The following is a 24,692-nucleotide window of genomic DNA, read 5'->3' as shown; positions in this document are numbered from 1 at the left end:
ACTGCTGCTACTATTACTACTTCTACTACTAGTACTGCTGTTGCTACTACTATTGCTTCTGTTGCTACTGCTACCATGACTACTGCTACTACGACTATTGCTGCTGCTGCTACTATTACTACTACTGTGACTACTGCTATGACTACTGCTGCTACTACTTCTACTGCTACTACTGCTGCTACGATTACTACGACTACTACTACTGCTGCTACTACTACTACTGTTACTACTGCTACTATGACTACTTCTACTACTACTGCTGTTACTACTACTGCTTCTGCTACTGCTACTAGAAAAAGTAAAACTAGTACTATTACTATTACAGCTGCTGCTATGACTACTGCTACTACAACCACTGCTACTACTACTGCTGCTAGCTGCTACTACTACGTCTGATACTACTACTACTGCTGCTACTACTGTTCCTACTACTACCACAACTACTGCTACTACAACTATTACCACTGCTGCTGCTACTATTACTACTACTATGACTACTGCTACTACGACTAGTACTGCTGCTATTGCTATTACTGCTGCTGCTACGACTACTGCTACTACAACTACTGCTACGACTACTGCTACTACAACTACTGCTATGACGACTGCTACTACTATTACTGCTGCTACTACAACTACTGCTACGACGACTGCTACTACTACTACTGCTGCTGCTACTACGACTACTGCCTCTACCAATACTATGACTACTGCTATTCCTGCTACTACTACTGCTCCTACTACTACTGCTACTATGACTACTTCTACTACTACTACTGTTGTTACTACTACTACTGCTACTAGAAGTAGTAAGACTAGTACTATTACTGCTGCTGCTATGACTACTGTTATTACAACCACTGCTACTTCTACTGCTGCTAGCTGCTACTACTACTGCTGATACTACTACTACTTCTGCTAATACTACTACTGCTACTACTGCTGTTCCTACTACTACCACAACTACTCCTACTACAACTACTACTACTACTATGACTACTGCTACTACGGCTAGTACTGCTGCTATTACTATTACTGCTACTACAACTACTGCTACGATGACTGCTACTACTATTATTGCTGCTAGATGCTACTACTATTGCTATTACTACTGCGGCTGCTGCTACTATGACTACTGCTTCTACCAATACTCTGACTACTTCTATTCCTGCTGCTACTACTACTACTGCTACTACTGCTATTATTACTACTACTGCTACTATTACTACTACGACTACTACTACAACTGATACTACTGCTGCTACTATGACTACTTCAACTAGTACTACTGCTACTACTACTATTGTTATTACTGCTGCTACTGCTGCTGCTACTACTGCTACTACGACTACTGCTATGACTACTTCTACTACAACTAGTACTACTGCTGCTGCTACTACAACTACTGCCTCTACGACTACTGCTACTACGACTACTGCTATGACAACTGCTGCTACTACAACTGCTTCTTCTATGACTGCTGCTACTACTGCTACTAGTACTACTACTGCTATTACAACTAGTACTACTGCTGCTGCTACTACAACTACTGCTACGGCGACTGCTGCTACTACTACTGCTTCTATGTCTACTGCTTCTAGGACTACTGCTTCTAGGACTACTGCTACTACGACTACTGCTACTACAACTGTTGCTACTGCTATTTGTACTGCTGCTGCTCCTACTGCACATAATTCTGGTGCATTTTCTTTAGTGAATAGCTCCCAGCGTGTATGAAAGCTAACTTGTTTGATTTTATGCATTTTTGACATGATATACCTACACAGCTGTAATTATTTATGAACTTTAATAAGAGAAGGAACAACTCATGTATTGCCTCTCTTAATTCAAATTGCCTCAGCTCATGAGGAAAGCCATCCTAATGATAAAACTGGGTAAATGAAATTGTCACTTTACGATACTAAAATGAATTGCTTACTTCCAAGGCATAAAATTAATAATACAATAATACAGATTTGTTATTGTGAGTGAGAATGGACCTACACACTTTATATTTATTTATACTGATATCTATTATCATTAGTTCCATTGGATTTGTCATCTATTGTATTAAAAAATGTATATATTATATGTATCTGTAGTACATTAATCATTATGTTTTTTGGAGGTGAATAGAATATTTTCACTTTTTCTGTATTTCTAATGCTTTAGCGGTGTATGCAAAGTCAAGTTGTCAAAGTCTGAAGGAAAAACACCGAAAACAATAAATCTTGGCAAGCAGACAAAAACCATTTATGACATGCTGTTCTACCTGAGTGGACAGATGCTGCCTGGAATTACTGCAAGTCAGTCATTGCCCTCTGATCCCACAGAAAGAGTCCTACAGCTTCACTGGCAGCATGCGACGCTGCTCACTTTCCTCAAGTAAGCATTGACATTTCGAGAGATTTAAATAAACGCTTTGAAAATACCCTAGCAACGAAAAGGAGCTGTAAAGTGAATGCATTGATGTAAACATGTAATCCATGAGGATTTTAAAAAGAACACACACTATTACAATGTAAATGAAGGCATTTATTACTTAAATGTCTTTGTTACCATGTAGAGGTATATAATGATTTAACCCTTTCCAATCCAATTTGTATCCTGGTTTTCCTAGGGGGCTTACTCTTTTTCTGCCGTTATACAACGGCGCTCTATGCTGGCTAAAGCCAGTACTGCATGAGGTGACACGTTAGCTGGGCTCCGACAGCAGAGAGGTTGGCAATGTACAGTAAGAGAACCCCGATGGATGTCTTCAAACATTGGAGCTGTACAGCCTTAAATCATAATGTCTTCAGAGGTCAGACAGTGGATTGGAGAGGGTTAAGGCAGGTCTGTCTGGTAGAATTATATAAGCCATAGCCATGACAAATATGGGGGCTCAGGTCACTGTGATCAGCCATGGTCCATACATCCAGAGCTCCAATACATTGGATTATTGTTCCTCTAGCTCAGTAAATTAACCATGAAGATACAAGGTGCCTTCCATTTCATTTTACCTGAATGTCTTTCTAGAAAAGTTTAATATTAGTGGTTAGCTGCAGTAAATGTTGCGGAGTTAAGCAAATGTATTTCCTCACTGGCTTGCGGACAATTTCCAACTGCCTCCAAAGTGTTTGCCTTTGCTTTTCTCTAGATGCCTGCACTATAGGATCATAGATTTAGGCTAACATTGTGGCATTACTGGGACTTTAGCATAACCTTGGTATTTCCCTCTGACCTACTGATTATTAGCATCACCTGCAATACTATGGCTTTGCCACAACTTCTGTGTGGCCATATGTTGGCAGGTAGCCCTAGCCTTGGGTTCTGTTAACACCTGTTTTTGCTCATCCATACAGGTATTTCCCAATGCAAAAAAGAAAGCAGTCTTCTTTACAGGAGCTTCTATATTTAGGGAACTGTCTAGTATTAGACAAATATGGCTCCTTTCTTCTAAAAACAGTGCCATACCGGTTCACAGGTCATGTGTGGTACTTTGACACAGCCACGTCCACTTCAATGGAGCTGACATGCAATTCCAGACACAACACATGGAGAGATGTGGCAGTGTTTTTTGACAAGAGCAGCCATGTTTCTCAAATCCCGGACAACACCTTGAAGTATAGCATAGTCTATTACCTTTTCAATACAGTAGGAAAAAAAGGCATGTCATCAATTACTGCCTAAACGTATGCCTAGGAAGTGTTTTGGAAGATGTTGGGTCTGTTATACCTTACGGACACATTTAGCATACATGTCGGGAGCCATTCCAAAGCTGTACTCCAAACATAGATTTTAAAAAAATCTAAACAACTGTAAGACCTTGTGAGTATGTTGAAAAATTATCATAAGAAGCCTATTCTTGTTAGGTTCCTAAGCTATGCTATCACAAGATAAATATTTTAGGGTTTTCTATGAAAAGAGGGAAAGTAGATGTCAAGTGTGTCTGATTTTCATAAATATCACTTGATTAGTTGGGCTATATATAGCGACCCTTACTAATAGATATTCCGATGTTCCGATAGATTAATAGCAATACATGTTAGAAATTAATCATGAAGTTAGACCATGACAGATAGGGCACCTAAAAAGCAACTGGTAAATCTCGCTAGGACTTTCTGCTTCTGTTTCTTCTTAGAAAGGAAAAAGAGTTTTCTCTTAAATAGAAAATAAGTGCTACTGACGTGTTTATGTTGACAGCAATCATTAGAATTTTGAGAAATTAATTAAAGTGGACAACTTAGTCTGGTACTCAATGAAAATCTTGGCTAGATCAATTATAAAAGCTAATTGACATCACTTAAGCAGACGGTACAAGCAATAAACATCTAATGAACCTTTAATGTGTGATAAATTATCTAGGAGTGATTTGGGGGAGAAGAACAGTCATTTTTCACTTGGAAAGATACTTTACTTTGTCATCTTTTTCTTATCCAAAATATGGAAACTACGATTGTGTGTAAGAAACTTAGTTAAATTTGCTGTAGTTATAATAATGGCAATTTTATTCACTTTAGTTTATGAAAACCACATGTATAGTCAATACACATTGTTTGTCAAAAGAAATTAGAATGCGAGAAGCTGGATGGTCATATATCCACGAATTGCCAACACCTGGACTGTTCTGCCCAGACTATTAGGAGGTATTAGGACCAGGCTCAAAATTGCCATTTACAGACCACCAGTAGAGAAGATCGTCTGACTATCCGACAAGCACAAGCATCTCCGACTGTTTTGTTGTTCGCCATCCAGAGATTGGTGGCCCCATTGTTACAGACCCCTCTTTCTATTAGAACCATTTCCAGTCACTGTGCCCATTAAGTGTACTGCTTTTGCACTGGTGTCATACCCAGTTGTCTTTAGCAATAAATCCAGGTTTAGTTTGGCTACTAATGATGGCCGTATTCATGTCTGGAGACCTAGAGGTGAGCAAATCAATCTTGTTTTTGCTGCGGAGTGACACACTGCTCCCACTACTGGTGTGATTGCCTGGACGGTTATCGCATATGACCGCTGGTCACCTCTAGCAGTGGTATAAGGGACAATCACAGCTTAGCAATATGTTCAGGGCATCCTGCAATTGTGTTGCTTCTCATGGCAGGGGTTCAAAAAGGCATTTTCCAGCAGTATAATGCTTCTCTGGACACAAGAGCCTGTGAGTTTGCATGATCTAGAGGCTCAGTTACAGCAAATGGGGATCAATATGCCACAGGATACCATCCAGAACCTGTATGCCTCCATGTCTGTATTTCATTTTGCATCCAAGTGAGAGGCAGTACAACAAAGTACTAGAGCCTCTCTTCAAGTGTTCTGTTTTCTGCAATAAATTATCCTTTTTTCTCTGATATTGTAATCCCTTAAGGCCCTTTTACATGCAATGATTATCACTCAAAATTTATTAAAACAGCCAAAAGTGAGTGAAAATCGATACATGTAAACGCGGGCAGTCATGCACTATTCGCTCAATTGTTGTTCAGAGCTGGCTTTTAGCTGGCATAAAAATCGTTGGCAAGCCGCTCAGAATTCATTCTATTTAAATGCAGTTTGTTCAGTCTTTTCAGCAGCTTAACAATGTTTTTTTTTGTCTTGCATACACAATGAGTACAGTGTTTACTCATGCCAGGAGAAGACAATGTACTTATTGTGTATGCAAGAGACAAAGACATTGAAATCTGTCAGCCAGATAATCTCTCCCACAAACACACCCGCAGCTGAGCCAACAGCAGCTACTGATTATACTTTAGCTAATGAGGGAAAATAAAGATGATTAGGTGCGATTTATTTTCTGCAAAAATGTTGTCAATTCGCTCAGTCGTTTAGCCGTTTAAGTGATTATCTTTGCATGTAACAGGTCCTTTACTCATATCAACATTACAATCACACATATGATGTTTCATTCGATTCCAACAACTCATTTTAGGTGCCTGACTTTTTGGATAATGAGTGTACTTGATAAAAGGCTTCCTAAGGCCCATTTACAAGCAATGATTCTTGCTCAAAATTTGTTCAAACAGACAAATTTGTGCCATAGTCATTACATGTAAACGTGGGCCGTTGTGCACTATTCTTTCACTTGTCGTTTATGGCTCGTTTTTAGCCAGCATGAAAAAAGATGTCAGGCAGTTCAAAATTCGATCCATTTGAATGAGAATTGTTCAGTTTGAGGGGAGTAAACAATGTACCCATTGTGTTTGCCTTGTATACATAATGAGTACATTGTTTACTCATGGTGGGAGAAGACAATGGAATCCTATGGCTGGATAACCCCTCGAATAAACACATGCTCACCTGAGCAAACAACTGATACTGAGTTTACTTTAGCTAATAAGGGAAACAGAAATGATTTCAAGGCATTATCTGTACTCTAATTTTATGCAAATAATCGTTAATTAGTCTAGTCGTTCAGACGTTTTAGCGATACTTGTTGCATTGAAAAGGGCCTTTAATAGTGTTTGTCCCTATGATGGTAAAAAAATCATTAACATATAACAATTAACAGTTTAAAGACTTAACTTTGCAACATTTAGTGATTTAATGTAGTGTCCAGTTAGTGGCAGTAAGTGAAACATACTACTGAAGTGTGTCTATGAATATTAATGCCATTAATGTCGTTGGTTGGGATATCCCTTTATTAATAATAATTCTATACTTACTGTTAATCTGGATGGATATTTCAGTACACTGTACCATACCTCTCTGCAAGTCTTCACTTAATAGACATTAGGCTTCATGCGCAACCCGTTGGGTTGCCCTGCACTTCAAAATGAGCCACACTGCACCAACACCCCAGGCTCCTCCAGCATCTAAAGCCAGACTGCTAACTGCAAAAACCAATAATAAATATTGATAAATACGAGGTAGTTAATAGCTGACAGGCAGAATCATATATATCAACATTAATAGGTTGTAAGCCTGTATGTGCACTACAGGTATCAATGGGTCTTGGCACTCTTTGCATGCTTTCTCTATGTGCAAGTACAATACTAAGCAGCTACTCACACCTACCACATATTGGGGAGAGTGACTGCTTAGTATTGTATATTGTTCATCAGTATCTTGTACTTGTGCAATGCTCCTCCATACTGAAATCTTCCTTTCTGCATGTTGCTGGGAAGTGGAGTTTGTATCTGCCCTTTTGTATCTTCGCATTATTATATATGAAAATATGGGCGCTGCAAGTGATATTTATCTATTCACCCTAAAAGTAGTGCACTGTTAGCAGGTACTGTATTTATGTATCTTAAAGAGTTCTATAGCTGACATATACAAAATGCATAATATGTTGTTAATGTTATGAATACCATTTAGGCTATGTTCAAATCAACGGTGTAAATTTCTTATTTTTATGCTCTGTTAGGGTATGTTCACGTGGGGCTGAAATACTGTGGAATTTCTGCAGTGGAAAATTCCACGGCAAATTCCAAAGGATTTCTCTATCCAAAACACTCAAAATCTGCAGCTGATTTTAGCAGATACAGCGCTCACCTCACAATTCTTCATGCTATCAGTGCAGCCTTTCACCCGGTACCTGGTGGCCTGTAGTGAGTGCAGCGCTGCTGCTCATCTGATGTCACTTCTGCATCACTCACTAGAGGTACTGGGTGAAAGGCTGCGCTGATAGTGCAAAGAACTGCAAGGTAAGGGGAGCCCTGATAGTGCTGAAATCTGTTTTGGATCCAGAAAGGCTGTGGAATTTGCAAGGGAATTTTCCGCTGCAGAAATTCTGCAGCATTTCTTCTGACCATACCCTTATGTGAGCAAGAAAACAGATTCCCTTAGCCGAATAGATCTATCTCCTGATAGAAATGAAAGCTGCTAAATGGACCCTATTGACTATAGTTGGGTACGTTCATTTTCCATCATGTTGACTGACATTTTCCCAAATGAAATAGCATAACTATTTAGTAGAAGTCCATAATGGAGCCCCCAACGCTGATGTGAACAAAGCCTTTCAGATATTTAGAGATAATACAATATGGAATATTAACATGCTCATCCTCTCTATACATTTGTTTATTTTATGGATCCAACATTAGCAAAACCTTAAACTGTTCATTTTAATATTGTCCCTGCTGTATTGTACCATTCAATGTATTCTGCATTGTATCAACTAAAGATGTAACAGAGCTAAACTTATCAAGTAACTGTTTCCTTTTTGTAGCGATACCTCCGTGCGTCAGGGTAATTGAGTAGGTTTCCTGCAGCGCTTTAGAAAACTACAGATAACACTTTGTACTCTATTCCATTGAAAAATGTAGCTCTTCTACATCTCTTTATCATACCTAGATAATGTTCTTTCAGCTTACTACTGTATATTATCTGCCCACAGTTTACAAATTAATGTTTTTATGTCTTTTAAATAGAAACCAGGGAGCGTCTGTTTCTCACATAAAACCTGAGTTTCTTTTTGAGCCTCTTGATTATGAAAGATGGATGCAAGTACAGGTGAGTTCTAGAATTGTGACAATAATCTTGATATACATATATATATATATATATATATATATATATATATATATATATATATAGTGTGTAAAGAATATCAATAAAGTTCTACTTTACATGTACGAACAGTAGAAAAAAGCCTTACAGTAACATAGGTAAATATTCTAAATAGTGTAAGAGCTCTTTCTGATGCTTATCGCTCACTTTAAATAAAGTATTTCATCATTAGAAGTAATATCATATTGGCAGAATGTCTTATCTTTACTGATTTGTGAGGTCTCGATGCCCCACTTACTTGCTCAGGTGACGAACTGGAGTACTATAGGTCCCACTCCTAGCATACATTTATGACATATTGATTTGATCTGCCTTAACCCTTTGAAATCCAATTTTGGATTCAGCATTTCCTAGGGGGCTTTCTCTTTCTGCCATTATACAATGGCACCATCTGCTGGCTAGAGCCAGCACTGCAGTATTTAACATGCCAGAGAGGCCCCTGACAACAGAGCGGCCAGTAATATAAAGTAAGAATACCTTGGCGGACGGTTTCCAACATCGGAGCTGTACAGCCTTCAATCAGAATGTTGGAAGATGTCAGACAGTAGATTGGAAAGGGTTAAATGTCTGCTTATGGGGGGTCTGAACACTGAGCCCCAGAGATTCCATGAGCAATGTTACAAGGTACCAAGTTCCCTTCAAATATGAGGCCATGTTCAATCACTCTGTATTATAGTTTATGAAAGTTGTAGAAAGAGTCATGTGACGATCTCCCGTTGGCAGTAAATGTAGAGTGACTGCACAGAGGGGTCCGAAGATTCACATCTCCATTGGTCACACGCTTCAATGCGAAAAACCTTTTGAAAAAGAAACTTAATATAAAGGGCAGCTGAAAGTGCATCTGTTGTTTCACATGTATAATAAAATACTGTGTTTTTTAATTTCTAAAACAGTTGTATTAGATTCTATAAAAACGCCTCTACCATTGGGTGACATTGATGTAATGCTAGCTATGGGGTTGAGATGGGAAACACATAATGTAGCCACTAATGCTTTACTATAAAATATCAAAAAATTGTCATTACCTAGCTGCCTTATGCTCTTAGAAGGACTTTTGCCAGTTGCTGCATTTTTACTAGTGGAAAACAGAAATTATTATTACTCACGAAAAGAGCTCCTGATTCTTAGCTTTTGTTGCCAGCTGTTTAGGTTTGAATTACTACATGGACAGTAGCAAGAATGCAGACAAAGGATTGATGCCGGCCACTGACATGTGCTTTGTTAGAAAATGTAGCTATTAGATGCAGTTTCATCAGTCAGTCTGGTGTTTTTAGTAAGACTAGAAGCAGAGTACAAAATATACAACAGTAATAGAGATTTGTTTCTTCAGTCAGAAAATTACATTTGAGAGTCATTTTAGTTACTTTGATTCGGATAACATTGATACTATAAATTATAAGGAATGAGTGTTTTATAAATATCATTAAAGGAGTTTTCTGGGACTAAAATATTGATGACCTATCCTGAAGCTTCTAATGCCATCTTGCTCCTCACTATGCTAGGCTTTGAGAGCAGTGGCAGGAGATCAATGGAACAGCAGTTGTTGGATGTCTGACTTGTAGCTGGATGTTGTGCAAGTGCTTTCTGATGGATTGCATAGACACTGTTCAATGCCCTAGGCTTTGGATGTGACATCCAATTGCACTCGCAAAACAGAATAGATCACTATGTGCCATTCTTCTAATCTGACGATCCGTCTACGCCTCTGTGCACCTCTAGCTGTCATTCGCGTTTTTCATTGCTCTTCCAACCACCATAGATGGATAGATAGATGGATAATATGAGATAGATGGATGGATGGATGGATAGATAGATAGATAGATTGATAGATAGATGTAGATTGAGATAGATGGATAGGAGAGAGAGAGAGATGAGACAGATAGATAGATATGAGAGAGAGAGAGATGAGACAGATAGATAGATATCAGAGAGATAAAGACATAGATGGATAGGTATGAGAGAGATAGATGGATAGATAGATACCACCCCTCCCCAAAATAAGCCCTAACCCGATAATAAGCCTTAACCCTGATTTTTTTGGCGCAGAGGGGCTTAAAATATAAGCCCTCCCCAAAAATAAGCCCTAGCAAATTCAAAATAAATAAAAAAACATCAATACACACCTAGCCGGCGGCATCTGAATCCCTTGCACTGGTCCCCGGGGCTGTGGCAGGCTACCGTGCCCTCTGCACTGACACAGAACTCTCCTTCTGGTGACGGGGCTTTAAATACCCCGCCCCCAGCATATGAGTGCTGTGATTGGATCAAGTGCCAGCCAATAAGAGCCGATGCTCAATCATTCACAGCCATTTAGGGAGAGACATCACTGAATGGCTGTAATTGGCTCATCGAGTGCCGGCTCTGATTGGCTGAGCCACAGCACTCATGAGCCAATCACAGCACTCGCTTGGTATTCAAAGCCCCGTCACCAGAAGTAGAGTTCTGTGTGAATGCTGAGAACACTGCAGACTGCCGCATCGCTGCCGGAGATCAGCAGGGGCCCAGACGCCGCAGACCTGGTGAGTATAAGCCCTCCCACTCCCTGTGTCTCTTTTGGGGCAAAAATTAATATAAGACAGTGTCTTATTTTTGGGGAAACACGGTAGTTATTATGAGATAAATAGAGAGATATAGATTGAGATAGAGAGATAGATAGATTGAGATAGATGGATAGATTGAGATAGATAGAGATATAGATTGAGATAGAAAGATAAATATAGATAGATAGATCAGTGTAGTCTTTGTCTTAACCTTTGTAGCAGCTTACACTCCTTTCACCATGCATTACTTTATTTAGATTGCTGAATTATTAACTGCACTCAAAAAGCCAATTCAGAACATTTCTGCTACTTCACTATGTACGAAACTGCATTTGTTTCTTGGAACATCTGATAGGAAGTAATTTTCCTAGAGTTTTAACAAATTAATATCACAACACCCACAGAATAAGCAGTAACATTCTGACTCATTTCCCTCAATGTTAGTTATATTTTCCTCTTCTTTTAAGATTCAAATTCAAAAGCTTCAGCCTTCAAACAAGAAGACCACGGACCTTGTGGATATTGATCTGCTTCATGTAAATAATAGTGTATTTCATTCTGTGAGTAAACGTGCATGGACTGACATACTATTACAGATATACAAGGTGAGAATCTCAGTGATGATTGCTATATACAAAGCATAGATAACCAAAGTAGATATAAACCTGCTCATAGAAATCTGAAAGATTGCAGTAGAAAAAAGGAGAAAAATGGTTCATTAATAAAGATGAGCGAACACCAAAATGCTCGGGTGTTCGTTATTCGAAACGAACTTCCCGCGATGTTCGAGGGTTCGTTTCGAATAACGAACCCCATTGAAGTCAATGGGCGACCGGAGCATTTTTGTATTTCGCCGATGCTCGCTAAGGTTTTCATGTGTGAAAATCTGGGCAATTCAAGAAAGTGATGGGAACGACACAGCAACGGATAGGGCAGGCGAGGGGCTACATGTTGGGCTGCATGTCAAGTTCACAGGTCCCACTATTAAGCCACAATACCGGCAAGAGTGGGCCCCCCCCTCCCAACAACTTTTACTTCTGAAAAGCCCTCATTAGCAATGCATACCTTAGCTAAGCACCACACTACCTCCAACAAAGCACAATCACTGCCTGCATGACACTCCGCTGCCACTTCTCCTGGGTTACATGCTGACCAACCCCCCCGCACGACCCAGTGTCCACAGTGCACACCAAGTTGTCCCTGCGCAGCCTTCAGCTGCCCTCATGCCATGCCACACTCACGTCTATTTATAAGTGCGTCTGCCATGAGGAGGAACCGCAGGCACACACTGCAGAGGGTTGGCACGGCTAGGCAGCGACCCTCTTTAAAAGGGGCGGGGCGATAGCCCACAATGCTGTACAGAAACACTGAGAAATATAATCATGTGCCACCGCCATCAGGAGCTGCACACGTGGGCATAGCAATGGGGAACCTATCTGCCACACACTATTCATTCTGTCAAGGTGTCTGCATGCCCCAGTCAGACCGGGCTTTTTAATTCATAGACACAGGCAGGTACAACCCCCTATTGTGAAGTCCCTGTGGATCGACAGCATGGGTGGCTCCCTGGAACCCACCGGCGGTACATAAAAATATCCCATTGCATTGCCCAACACAGCTGAGGTAGTAATGTCGTGCTTAATGCAGGTGGGCTTCGGCCCACACTGCATGCCCCAGTCAGACTGGGGTTCTTTACAAGTGGAAACAGATGCATTTACAACTCCCTGTGGACCCACAGCATGGGTGGGTGCCAGGAAGCCACCGGCGGTACATAAAAATATCCCATTGCATTGCCCAACACAGCTGAGGTAGTAATGTCGTGCTTAATGCAGGTGGGCTTCGGCCCACACTGCATGCCCCAGTCTGACTGGGGTTCTTTAGATGTGCTTTCAGATGCATTTATAATTCTCTGTGGACCCACAGCATGGGTGGGTGCCAGGAAGCCACCGGCGGTACATAAAAATATCCCATTGCATTGCCCAACACAGCTGAGGTAGTAATGTCGTGCTTAATGCAGGTGGGCTTCGGCCCACACTGCATGCCCCAGTCTGACTGGGGTTCTTTAGATGTGCTTTCAGATGCATTTATAATTCTCTGTGGACCCACAGCATGGGTGGGTGCCAGGAAGCCACCGGCGTAACATAAAAATATCCCATTGCATTGCCCAACACAGCTGAGGTAGTAATGTCATGCTTAATGCAGGTGGGCTTCGGCCCACACTGCATGCCCCAGTCTGACTGGGGTTCTTTAGATGTGCTTTCAGATGCATTTATAATTCTCTGTGGACCCACAGCATGGGTGGGTGCCAGGAAGCCACCGGCGGTACATAAAAATATCCCATTGCATTGCCCAACACAGCTGAGGTAGTAATGTTGTGCTTTAATGCAGGTGGGCTTCGGCCCACACTGCATGCCCCAGTCAGACTGGGGTTCTTTACAAGTGGACACATGTAGGTTACACTCCGTGTGCACCTACAGCATGTGTGGCTCCCTGGAACCCACCGGCGGTACATAAAAATATCCCATTGCATTGCCCAACACAGCTGAGGTAACGTCAGCTGTAATGCAGGTGGGCTAAAAATTAATTTGATTACACTGTAGGCGAGGGCCCACAAAAATTGCTGTATCAACAGTACTAATGTACATCCAAAAAATTGGCCATGGCCAGCCAAAAGGGTAGGTGAAACCCATTAATCGCTTTGGTTAATGTGGCTTAAGTGGTAACTAGGCCTGGAGGCAGCCCAGTTTAACGAAAAATTGGTTCAAGTTAAAGTTCCAACGCTTTTAAGCGCATTGAAACTTTTAAAAATTGTTCAGAAAAATTATTTGAGTGAGCCTTGTGGCCCTAAGAAAAATTGCCCGTTCGGCGTGATTACGTGAGGTTTCAGGAGGAGGAGCAGGAGGAGGAATATTAGACACAGATTGATGAAGCAGAAATGTCCCCGTTTTGGATGGTGAGAGAGAATGTAGCTTCCATCCGCGGGTACAACCTACGTATTGCTTACGTATCCTTGCTGTCCGCTGGTGGAGAAGAGAAGTCTGGGGAAATCCAGGCTTTGTTCATCTTGATGAGTGTTAGCCTGTCGGCACTGTCGGTTGACAAGCGGGTACGCTTATCTGTGATGATTCCCCCAGCCGCACTAAACACCCTCTCCGACAAGACGCTAGCCGCAGGACAAGCAAGCACCTCCAGGGCATACAGCGCTACTTCAGGCCACGTGTCCAGCTTCGACACCCAGTAGTTGTAGGTGGCAGAGGCGTTACGGAGGACGGTCGTGCGATCGGCTACGTACTCCCTCACCATCCTTTTACAGTGCTCCCGCCGACTCAGCCTTGACTGGGGAGCGGTGACACAGTCTTGGTGGGGAGCCATAAAGCTGTCCAGGCCCTTAAAGACTGTTGCACTGCCTGGGATGTACATGCTGCTCGATCTCCGCACCTCCCCTGCTACCTTGCCCTCGGTACTGCGCCTTCTGCCACTAGCGCTGTCGGCTGGCAATTTTACCATCAGCTTGTCCGCAAGGGTCCTGTGGTATAGCAACACTCTCGAACCCCTTTCCTCTTCGGGAATGAGAGTGGGCAGGTTCTCCTTATAGCGTGGGTCGAGCAGTGTGTACACCCAGTAATCCGTTGTGGCCAGAATGCGTGCAACGCGAGGGTCACGAGACAGGCATCCTAACATGAAGTCAGCCATGTGTGCCAGGGTACCTGTACGCAACACATGGCTGTCTTCACTAGGAAGATCACTTGCAGGATCCTCCTCCTCCTCCTCCTTGTCCTCCTCCTCCTCCTCCTCCTCAGGCCATACACGCTGAAAGGATGACAGACAATCAGCCGGTGTACCGTCAGCAGCGGGCCAAGCTGTCTCTTCCCCCTCCTCCTCATCCTCCTCATGCTCCTCCTCCTCCTCCTGTACGCGCTGAGAAATAGACAGGAGGGTGCCCTGACTATCCAGCAGCATACTGTCTTCCCCCGCCCCCGTTTCCGAGCGCAAAGCAGCTGCCTTTATGCTTTGCAGGGAATTTCTCAAGATGCATAGCAGAGGAATGGTGACGCTAATGATTGCAGCATCGCCGCTTACCACCTGGGTAGACTCCTCAAAATTACCAAGGACATGGCAGATGTCTGCCAACCAGGCCCACTCTTCTGAAAAGAATTGAGGAGGCTGACTCCCACTGCGCCGCCCATGTTGGAGTTGGTATTCCACTATAGCTCTACGCTGTTCATAGAGCCTGGCCAACATGTGGAGCGTAGAGTTCCACCGTGTGGGCACGTCGCACAGCAGTCGGTGCACTGGCAGCTTAAAGCGATGTTGCAGGGTGCGCAGGGTGGCAGCGTCCGTGTGGGACTTGCGGAAATGTGCGCAGAGCCGGCGCGCCTTTACGAGCAGGTCTGACAAGCGTGGGTGGCTTTTCAGAAAGCGCTGAACCACCAAATTAAAGACGTGGGCCAGGCATGGCAGGTGCGTGAGGCTGCCGAGCTGCAGAGCCGCCACCAGGTTACGGCCGTTGTCACACACGACCACGCCCGGTTGGAGGCTCAGCGGCGCAAGCCAGCGGTCGGTCTGCTGTGTCAGACCCTGCAGCAGTTCGTGGGCCGTGTGCCTCTTATCTCCTAAGCTGAGTAGTTTCAGCACGGCCTGCTGACGCTTGCCCACCGCTGTGCTGCCACACCGCGCGACACCGACTGCTGGCGACATGCTGCTGCTAACACATCTTGATTGCGAGACAGAGGTTGCGGAGGAGGAGGAGGAGGAGGAGGGTGCTTTAGTGGAGGAAGCATACACCTCCGCAGATAACACCACCGAGCTGTGGCTCGCAATTCTGGGGGTGGGTAGGACGTGAGCGGTCCCAGGCTCTGACTCTGTCCCAGCCTCCACTAAATTCACCCCAATGTGCCGTCAGGGAGATGTAGTGGCCCTGCCCGCCTGTGCTTGTCCACGTGTCCGTAGTTAAGTGGACCTTGCCACTAACCGCATTGGTGAGGGCGCGTACAATGTTGCGGGAGACGTGGTCGTGCAGGGCTGGGACGGCACATCGGGAAAAGTAGTGGCGACTGGGAACTGAGTAGCGCGGGGCCGCCGCCTCCATGATACTTTTGAAGGACTCCGTTTCCACAACCCTATACGGCAGCATCTCAAGGCTGATGAATTTTGCTATGCGGACGGTTAACGTTTGAGCGTGCGGGTGCGTGGCGGCGTACTTGCGCTTGCGCTCCAACACTTGCGCAAGCGACGGCTGGACGGTGCGCTGAACTACACTGGTGGATGGGGCCGAGGACAGCGGAGGTGAGGGTGTGGGTGCAGGCCATGAGGCGGTAGTGCCCGTGTCCTGAGAGGGGGGTTGGATCTCAGTGGCAGGTTGGGGCACAGGGGGAGAGGCATGGGTGCAAACCGGAGGCGGTGAACGGCCTTCGTCCCACCTTGTGGGGTGCTTGGCCATCATATGTCTGCGCATGCTGGTGGTGGTGAGGCTGTTGGTGTTGGCTCCCCAGCTGAGCTTTGCGCGACAAAGGTTGCACACCACTGTTCGTCGGTCGTCAGGCGTCTCTGTGAAAAACTGCCAGACCTTAGAGCACCTCGGCCTCTGCAGGGTGGCATGGCGCGAGGGGGCGCTTTGGGAAACAGTTGGTGGATTATTCGGTCTGGCCCTGCCTCTACCCCTGGCCACCGCACTGCCTCTTGCAACCTGCCCTGCTGCTGTCCGTGCCTCCCCCTCTGAAGACCTGTCCTGTGTAGGCGTTGCACACCAGGTGGGGTCAGTCACCTCATCGTCCTGCTGCTCTTCCTCCGAATCCTCTGTGCGCTGCTCCCTCGGACTTACTGCCCTTACTACTACCTCACTGCAAGACAACTGTGTCTCATCGTCATCGTCCTCCTCACCCACAGAAAGTTCTTGAGACAGTTGGCGGAAGTCCCCAGCCTCTTCCCCCGGACCCCGGGAACTTTCGAATGGTTGGGCATCAGTGACGATAAACTCCTCTGGTGGGAGAGGAACCACTGCTGCCCAATCTGAGCAGGGGCCCGAGAACAGTTCCTGGGAGTGTTCCCGCTCCTGAGCAGGTGTCATTGTAGTGGAGTGAGGAGGCTGGGAGGAAGGAGGAGCAGCAGACAGAGGATTCGGATTTGCAGCAGTGGACGGCGCAGAACTGTGGCTGGACGATAGGTTGCTCGAAACACTTTCTGCCATCCACGACAGGACCTGCTCACACTGCTCATTTTCTAATAACCGTCTCCCGCGTGGACCCATGAATTGTGCGATGACTGTCGGGACGCCAGAAACGTGCCTGTCTACTAATCGCGCAGCAGACGGCTGCGATACACCTAGAACAGGAGTTCGACCTGTGCCCACACCCTGACTTGGCCCTCCGCGTCCTCGGCCGCGTCCACGTCCTCTAGGCCTACCCCTACCCCTCAGCATGCTGTATTACCAGTGATTTGATTTCACAGGCAGGAAATAAATTGGCGCAAGACTGCAGGCCAAATATAATTTTTTCCCTTTTTTGAAAACGAAACGCCCCACTGCCTCTAGTGAATGAATAATCTAAGTTTAATAATTGTGCTGTGGCCCTGCTACTGTGTCACAGAACTTGAGGGTAGCAGAGTTATTAACTCTGGCAGAGCAGGTATTTTTTTCCCAATTAAGGAAAGCAAATGGCGAAGCCAGCAGTAAACCGTAGCTGGGTGCGTCTGATTTTTTAACGTTGTACACGCAGCTCACACGTGTCCACAGCCCTTAGGACGGACAGAGGCAGGACAAATAGATTTCTTTTCCCTTTTTTTACACCAAAAGGACCCACTGCGTATATTCAATGAACATGAGAAGTTTAATAACTGTGCTGTGGCCCTGCTAATGTGTCACAGAACTTGAGGGTAGCAGAGTTATTAACTCTGGCAGAGCAGGTATTTTTTCCCCAATTAAGGAAAGCAAATGGCGAAGCCAGCAGTAAACCGTAGCTGGGTGCGTCTGATTTTTTAACGTTGTACACGCAGCTCACACGTGTCCACAGCCCTTAGGACGGACAGAGGCAGGACAAATAGATTTCTTTTCCCTTTTTTTACACCAAAAGGACCCACTGCGTATATTCAATGAATAATAACTGTGTTGTGGCCCTGCCTACACAATTCTTTTCCTGTAGTATCAATGGAGGGTGCAATGCTCTGCAGAGGCGATTTTGAGAAGAAAAAAAAATATGCAGCACTGCTAACAGCAGCCAGCACAGTACTGCACATGGTTAAATATGGCCCTAGAAAGGACCGTTGAGGTCCTTGAAGGCTACACTCACTCCTAACACTCTCCCTGCCTATCCAACACTTCTGTCCCTAATGCCGGGTGCAACGCTCTGCAGAGGCGATTTTGAGAAGAAAAAAAAAAAGTCACTGCTAACAGCAGCCAACACACAGGTATTACTGGCCCTAATAAGGACCTATGGGGTTCTTGAAGCCTACACTAACTGCTATTTCTCTCCCTACAGCAGCTCCGGTACCAGCAGCACTGTCCCCCATCTAACTCACAAGGCATCTGAGGCGAGCCGCGGGAGGGGCCGACTTTTATATTCGGGTGACATCTGATCTTCCCAGCCACTCACAGCAGGGGGGTGGTATAGGGCTTGAACGTCACAGGGGGAAGTTGTAATGCCTTCCCTGTCTTTCAATTGGCCAGAAAAGCGCGCTAACGTCTCAGGGAAGGAAGTGAAAGTAACCCGAATACCGCATGGTGTTCGTTACGAATAACGAACATCCCGAACACCCTAATATTCGCACGAATATCAAGCTCGGACGAATACGTTCACTCATCTCTATTCATTAAGTTTGAACTGTGAGTCAAAGATTAGTCGATCATATCCAAAATTAATGGTAAATCTTCATTGAAATACGAAAATCTAATACATGTACAAGAAAATTAGGTATACCACCAAATATTGTAAACAAATATGATCAAACCTGAAAAATATAAATTCTAGAATTATCTATTTGATTACTACCGTGGATAACTACAGAAAACTAAAACGCCCAACACAGACTCACTGCCAAGTTGGTGTTCATAAAGGCTAGGGCCATCCTCAAAATGTTATCAACATAACTAATGGTTGAAGGGTATTTCCTTTGTTGAGCACTATTGATGAGTCCCTTTTTAAAGGATTTGTGAGATATATTATTTTGTTACCAAGTATTGTTCTTTTTGAATATTGTCTATTCTAAGTAATCAGAATAAAGCAGTCTTTGTATAATGCTATGGCTTCTTTTCCAGGTGTTTGTTCTTTCCCGTGTTGCGCAGAGAAAGAGTAATGACAACAATGTGATAGATCGCATGCCAAAAATCAGTTCAGAGCCGTTATCGAGCAACATATATTCTACATCAGAGAGAATTCTTCTTACTTGGCTCAATGTGAATTATGAAAAAGTGAGAAAAGTAGCATGGAGAAATTGTAAAAAAGGTGAACAATTTGAAATTGTATCATTCTGTTGTACTGTTACTATGTGGATAGTAGAAAAAGGAGTGGAGATCCAAAATAAAAGCCTGCCACCCAGTGCTTTTTCACACTACAATATCATTTAATATCCTCTTCTCTATCTTCTCTCTTCTCCCTTCTTGGCTAATATTGTCATACTTTTGAAGAGAGGATTAACCCCTTGAGTGGCATGCCCGGAAATTTTCTGGGACGAGCTCCACTGCTCATAGCGACATAGCCCGGAAGATTTCCGGGCTATGTATCACTATGGGAGCTGCAGAGCACAATGCCACAAGCTGTGACAGTGTGCTCTGCCTGCACAGACCCACAGAGAACAAAGCAAGGGCTTTGAAAAACCAGCAGAAGATATTGCCGATATGCCAGCAATCTCCTGCTTTGTTTACAGGTTGCCATAGAGACTATCGGCTTGTCAGAAGCAAGCCGATGGTCTCTGTGGCAGGGAGAGCTTTGTGCTTGGCTGTGAGAGGACAGCTAGGTACCTGCTCTCACAGCAGAGATCAGAGAAAACCTCCGATCTCTGCTGTGTTAACCCTTTACATGCGGCAGTCTATGTGACTGCAGCATGTAAAGGGCTGTCACCATCGGACCCCCGGAATGTGATCAGGGGGTCCTGATGGGTCCCTGTGGAAGTCCCCTAAAGAGACAAAAAAAAATAAAAAAAATTTTAAAAAAAAGTTAAAAAATTATAAAAAAAAATTATAAAAACACTTGTCTCCCTTTACTTTGTAAAAAATCAAAAATACAATCACACATGTGGTATCCATGCGTCGTAATGACCCAGAGAAGGAAGTTAATACATTATTTAACCCCTTAATGACATGGCCCCTTTTTTTACTTTTTTCTCCATTTCTTTTTTCCTCTCCCCTGTTTAAAAAAATCACAACTTGTCCCGCAAAAAACAAGCCCTTATATGGCCATGTCAATGGAAAAATGAAAAAGTTATGGCTCTTGGGACACAACTGCAAAATTAGTTGAAATTCAATGATTAGACCATTTTAAAAAACCTGCCCTGGTGGGCACGAAAGGGTGGTAGGAAACCTGCCACTCAAGGGGTTAATAGTACTCATCGAGAGGGTCGGTTCACCCAAGTTGATCTGTAGTCTTCCTGTGACACTTGCAAAATACCGTATTTTTCGCTCTATAAGACACACTTTTTCCCCCTCCAAAGCGGGGGGAAAAAGTTGCTGCATCTTATAGCGCAAATGTGCCGAAAATTCGTTCCAATCGCCATTTTTAGCGCGATCGCAAATTTAACGCCCGCCCGCGATTTCGTTAGTGCGATCGCACATTAAATTCGAGATCGCACTAACAAATGTGCGATCAGTCAGAAGTTTTCTCTCCTCCCTACTGCCGCCCATATGTACCGCTGATTGGTGGTGAGCGCCAGCAGGTACTACTGCTGCTCCCTGCCTCCACCGGCTTCTTACCTTTCTCCTGCCGCACAGAAGCGCCACTCTGACCTGGAGAGCTGTTTTTTCAGAACTCTGCTAAAATTAAAGCTGCACTGTGATTGGTTGCTAGGGACAACACAGATTTTCTTTAAAATCTCAATCCATGTTAATGTGTCTTTCGTCCAAGTTGTAAGGCAAAAACAGCCTGTCTGTCGTACAGCTCAGCTTTCATTTCTTATACTGCTGAGGTAAAATAAAAGCTGCGCTGTGATTGGTTGCTATGGGCAACACAGATTTTCTTTAAAATCTCAATGCATGTTAATGCTTTAGGTTCAAGTTTTAATCTCGGACAACGTTGAATATCCCTGCTAGCTTAATAATCGCATATGTGCGGCAATGATGTCTGCCATCTCATGTCTGCCCAATTTTGCAGGCATAGCTTTTGATGTGCACCCCCTTCCCCTCTTCATCGCTGCATGGTGCGGCCCCAGTGGTGCACCTGAGGTGCGCCTGAGCATCACCAAATGAATCTGTCTTGTCGCACTACCTAGAGAAATCTATACATTTTCGGGATAAAACATAGCCCATGTCCTTCCTCCAGATGCAAGCTATCTCCCTGCAAAATTTCACCAAAATCGCTTCAGCGGTTTAGTCATGAAAAGCTAACAAACAGACAGACAGACAGTTACTTTTGCATTTATAATATTAGTATGGATATGCTTTGCATTGTACCTGTTTGTCATAGGCTACAGTAGCTTAAAATAATAATTGGAAAGCTTCATGCACATGGTCCGTATTGCAGACCATTAAGCACTCTATTTGCTGCCATGTGTGCAGCACCCTTATAACATGGTTATTCTCCCATACAAACAACAAGTCTAGGTGATAATACCCCTGTATTGCAGCATGCTTTGAAGCATGCCATGATTTTTCTTACAGAATCTCTGATACAATAAAAAAAATTATCTGCATGGCTTCATGTAAAATCAAAGGTGCTCTGTTAAGGACAGTTTTACATTATGGGCTCATAGAATTCTGTAAGCACATATTAAGCATCCTGCTCACATGGTTCCAGCTTACAGTATAGATCCCGTATATAGTGTACAGTATAAGAGATTTAAATGATTAGCTTAGGTTTGTTTCACATCTGCGCTCAGGGTTCTCCTTTCCTGCTGCGTTCAGGAAACAAGAAAGAGGAATCCCTGCAAACCTCAGTTTCTGGATGGAACCGAACACGCCGGGCAGACCCTTTTGACTATAATGGGATCCGTCCACTTTCCGCCCCATTGTCCAGCTTTTGGATGGAGAAAAAAAGCACTTTTTCTTCCGGTATTTTGAGCTGGATCTGTCTGGAGGTTCCAAAGCAGATTTGAAACAGACCTTAGGGACTTTATAGTTCAATAAGGCCTAGTCTGGAAGATTTAAACAGTTTTTGTTAATTAATAACAGGAAAATCTGAATATTTTATGTAAAAAAAACTCTTAATCAGTGTAAGGGACTGGGATATAGAAACAGGCTTGTCTGTTAATTCTTATATTCATTAAATCCAGCACATCTTTAGGCTGCGGTCAGATGAGCGTGATTTACACACTGCTAAGCAACGTGTAAAACCACGCTCCTGACATGCAAGAAAAGATCACGTGACCGGGCTGTCTCTAGCTCTGTTGAGCAGCCCAGTCACACATCCTATGGTAAGCACCCTAGACAGCATGCACCACGGAGCTGACAGGCGAGTTGGCAGTCGTTGTCCATTCTCTTTTAGAAACGCAGACTCTGCGCTTCTAAAAAGGGTCCATGTGAGCACTTCCATAGGAACCTATTGGTTGCTATAGAAGCGTGGTTTTACATGCTGCTGTAGCAGCATGAAAAAACACGCTCGTCTGACAGAGCCCTAGGTCTGATGAAAAATAGTGAGATGCTTACTTTGGGTTTTCAAGATTCAACCTACACTTTTCAACACACCATTGGGCAAAATGTTCGCTGATAAATATTACTTGCCAAACAAACATTGCTGCAAAGGATGTGAAAATAAGGAAGCCATGTATTTTAAAGGGCCACTCTAGTGATTGTTTTCCTATTTATTATGTAACTAGCCCTACAGTAAATATTAGCCAGCTAATGTTACCTGAAAATTCCTGGAGTCATTCTTTTTAGATGGATCATGTGATCTGATTGTGACCACCTGGGAATTATTTATCTCTTTGTGACTCCTACAAACAACAACCTCAGTCACCAAGACTTTCTGCATGTACCACACAGGCTCTTCATAGGGGGAAGACAGAAACTCTTATCACAATTACTGCTGATGATTAAAGACTCCAGTCACACAGTTATAATGAAGGAGGTGATAGTTCATTATTTCTGACTGTAAACTTATGGTCTTTAGCTTATTGAGTGAGTATACACTGAATAATCACCGCATTAGGAATAGCTAGCTCATGATATCTTGTGATCAGTAGCGTGGCCTTATATGATGGCCATGACATGTTCTGCCTTCAGATAATGCACTGATCTCTCCTCCACAGTAGAAGGCAACACATGGAAGTCGTGGATAAAGATAGAGACTTGAGGGACTTTGACCGCAGGCAGAATATTGGTGCCTAGAGGTGTGGTGCAAATATGTTTGAAAAAGTGGCATCTGTTAGCTGTTTTCAAGCCACAGTATCATTAATGTTCCAAGACTGATTGAACCATGAACAGACATCCAATAGAAGATCATGTAGTGGCAGGCTACATGTGGTTGTTCCTAGAGGAGAACATCGGGTAGCACATCTGGTATCTCAGCAGCGATGTGCCACAGTGGACAAACTGACATAGCTGTAGAACTGCAAGGAAGCTAGACAAATTTCCACAATGACCGTGTAGTGTACCTTGCATGGACTGGAGTTCAATAGCCGAAGACAGATGAGGGTGCTCCTGATGACCCCATGTCATCGCTAACAAAGTCCTACAATGACATAGGAAAGATGTCAGTAGACCTTGGATACATGGCAGGAGGTCATCAGAAGTGATAAATTCCATTTCCTGCTGAACTATATTGTTACAGAAACCAGCATGGACCCGCTGGACCAACCAAGTGGTATGGCTTTGGGCTACTTCCGATGTGGTTGGCAGCTGACCCATAGTGGTCAAATGGAAAATCTAGCCCTTTGCTAGTATGAGAGATGGGGATACCCCTGCCTATAGGCGGGGTAAGCGTCCTGACAAGAATGGCCCCCCTCTCTTCTTCTTGGGCATGACTATCCCTAATGGGACAGAGCAGAGAAGTATAGGACTGACAGCAGACACATATAAGATATGATTACAACCAGGAGCTCTATGCTGGGTGACTGAGACAAAATCACACCAGGATAACATGCAAATCAGGGAGTAGCAAACTTATAAGGTACAGGTAAGACAGAAAAGTCATAGATAGGAAGGCAATGCTGGAAGACAGAGCCAAACCCCAAAACAGGGAAGAAGCAAGGGCAAGATAAACAGACCCACAGGGACAAGCAGACTGAAGTCAGAGACAGATGACCTAGGAATGCTGGATGTCAGAAACTAACACACACCAATACTGAGGCAAGGATAAAGAAATGCCTTTAACCCTGCAGCGCGGCTGAGAGCAAGGGAACTAATTAACGCTTTCAGTGCTGGAAGAAAACAGACATATAGAGTGCATATACACAGGAGCAGCAGAGTGATGCTCGTGTCTGCACAGAACCACAAGAGGGTGGCAGACACTAACAGATATGAATGGCTGGGTCCACATCTGGCATAAAGAGCATGAAGCCATATATGATGGTTCAGCAGGTCGGAGG

At 43.9% G+C, this 24,692-nt stretch overlaps 2 protein-coding genes across 2 annotated transcripts in view; one reads left to right on the top strand and one right to left on the bottom strand.

Annotated features, from left to right (window-relative positions):
* Nucleotides 1-24,692, top strand: part of CFAP47 (cilia and flagella associated protein 47) — a 508,792-nt gene that overhangs the window by 167,430 nt on the left and 316,670 nt on the right. The window contains exons 31-34 of the mRNA XM_066577980.1: nucleotides 2,173-2,385; nucleotides 8,349-8,430; nucleotides 11,495-11,632; nucleotides 19,276-19,462. Of these exons, the coding sequence (XP_066434077.1) occupies nucleotides 2,173-2,385; nucleotides 8,349-8,430; nucleotides 11,495-11,632; nucleotides 19,276-19,462 (620 nt within the window). The remainder of the gene's footprint in view (nucleotides 1-2,172; nucleotides 2,386-8,348; nucleotides 8,431-11,494; nucleotides 11,633-19,275; nucleotides 19,463-24,692) is intronic.
* The window catches only part of AMELX (amelogenin X-linked), a 677,225-nt gene that overhangs the window by 343,716 nt on the left and 308,817 nt on the right, over nucleotides 1-24,692 (bottom strand). The window lies entirely within an intron of this gene.

This window comes from Eleutherodactylus coqui, chromosome 1, assembly GCF_035609145.1.
Source record: "Eleutherodactylus coqui strain aEleCoq1 chromosome 1, aEleCoq1.hap1, whole genome shotgun sequence".
In the NCBI taxonomy this organism is placed as follows: Eukaryota; Metazoa; Chordata; class Amphibia; order Anura; family Eleutherodactylidae; genus Eleutherodactylus; species Eleutherodactylus coqui.
The sequence above is the reverse complement of the archived record's forward strand: the minus strand, read 5'-3'. Positions and strand labels throughout refer to the sequence as shown.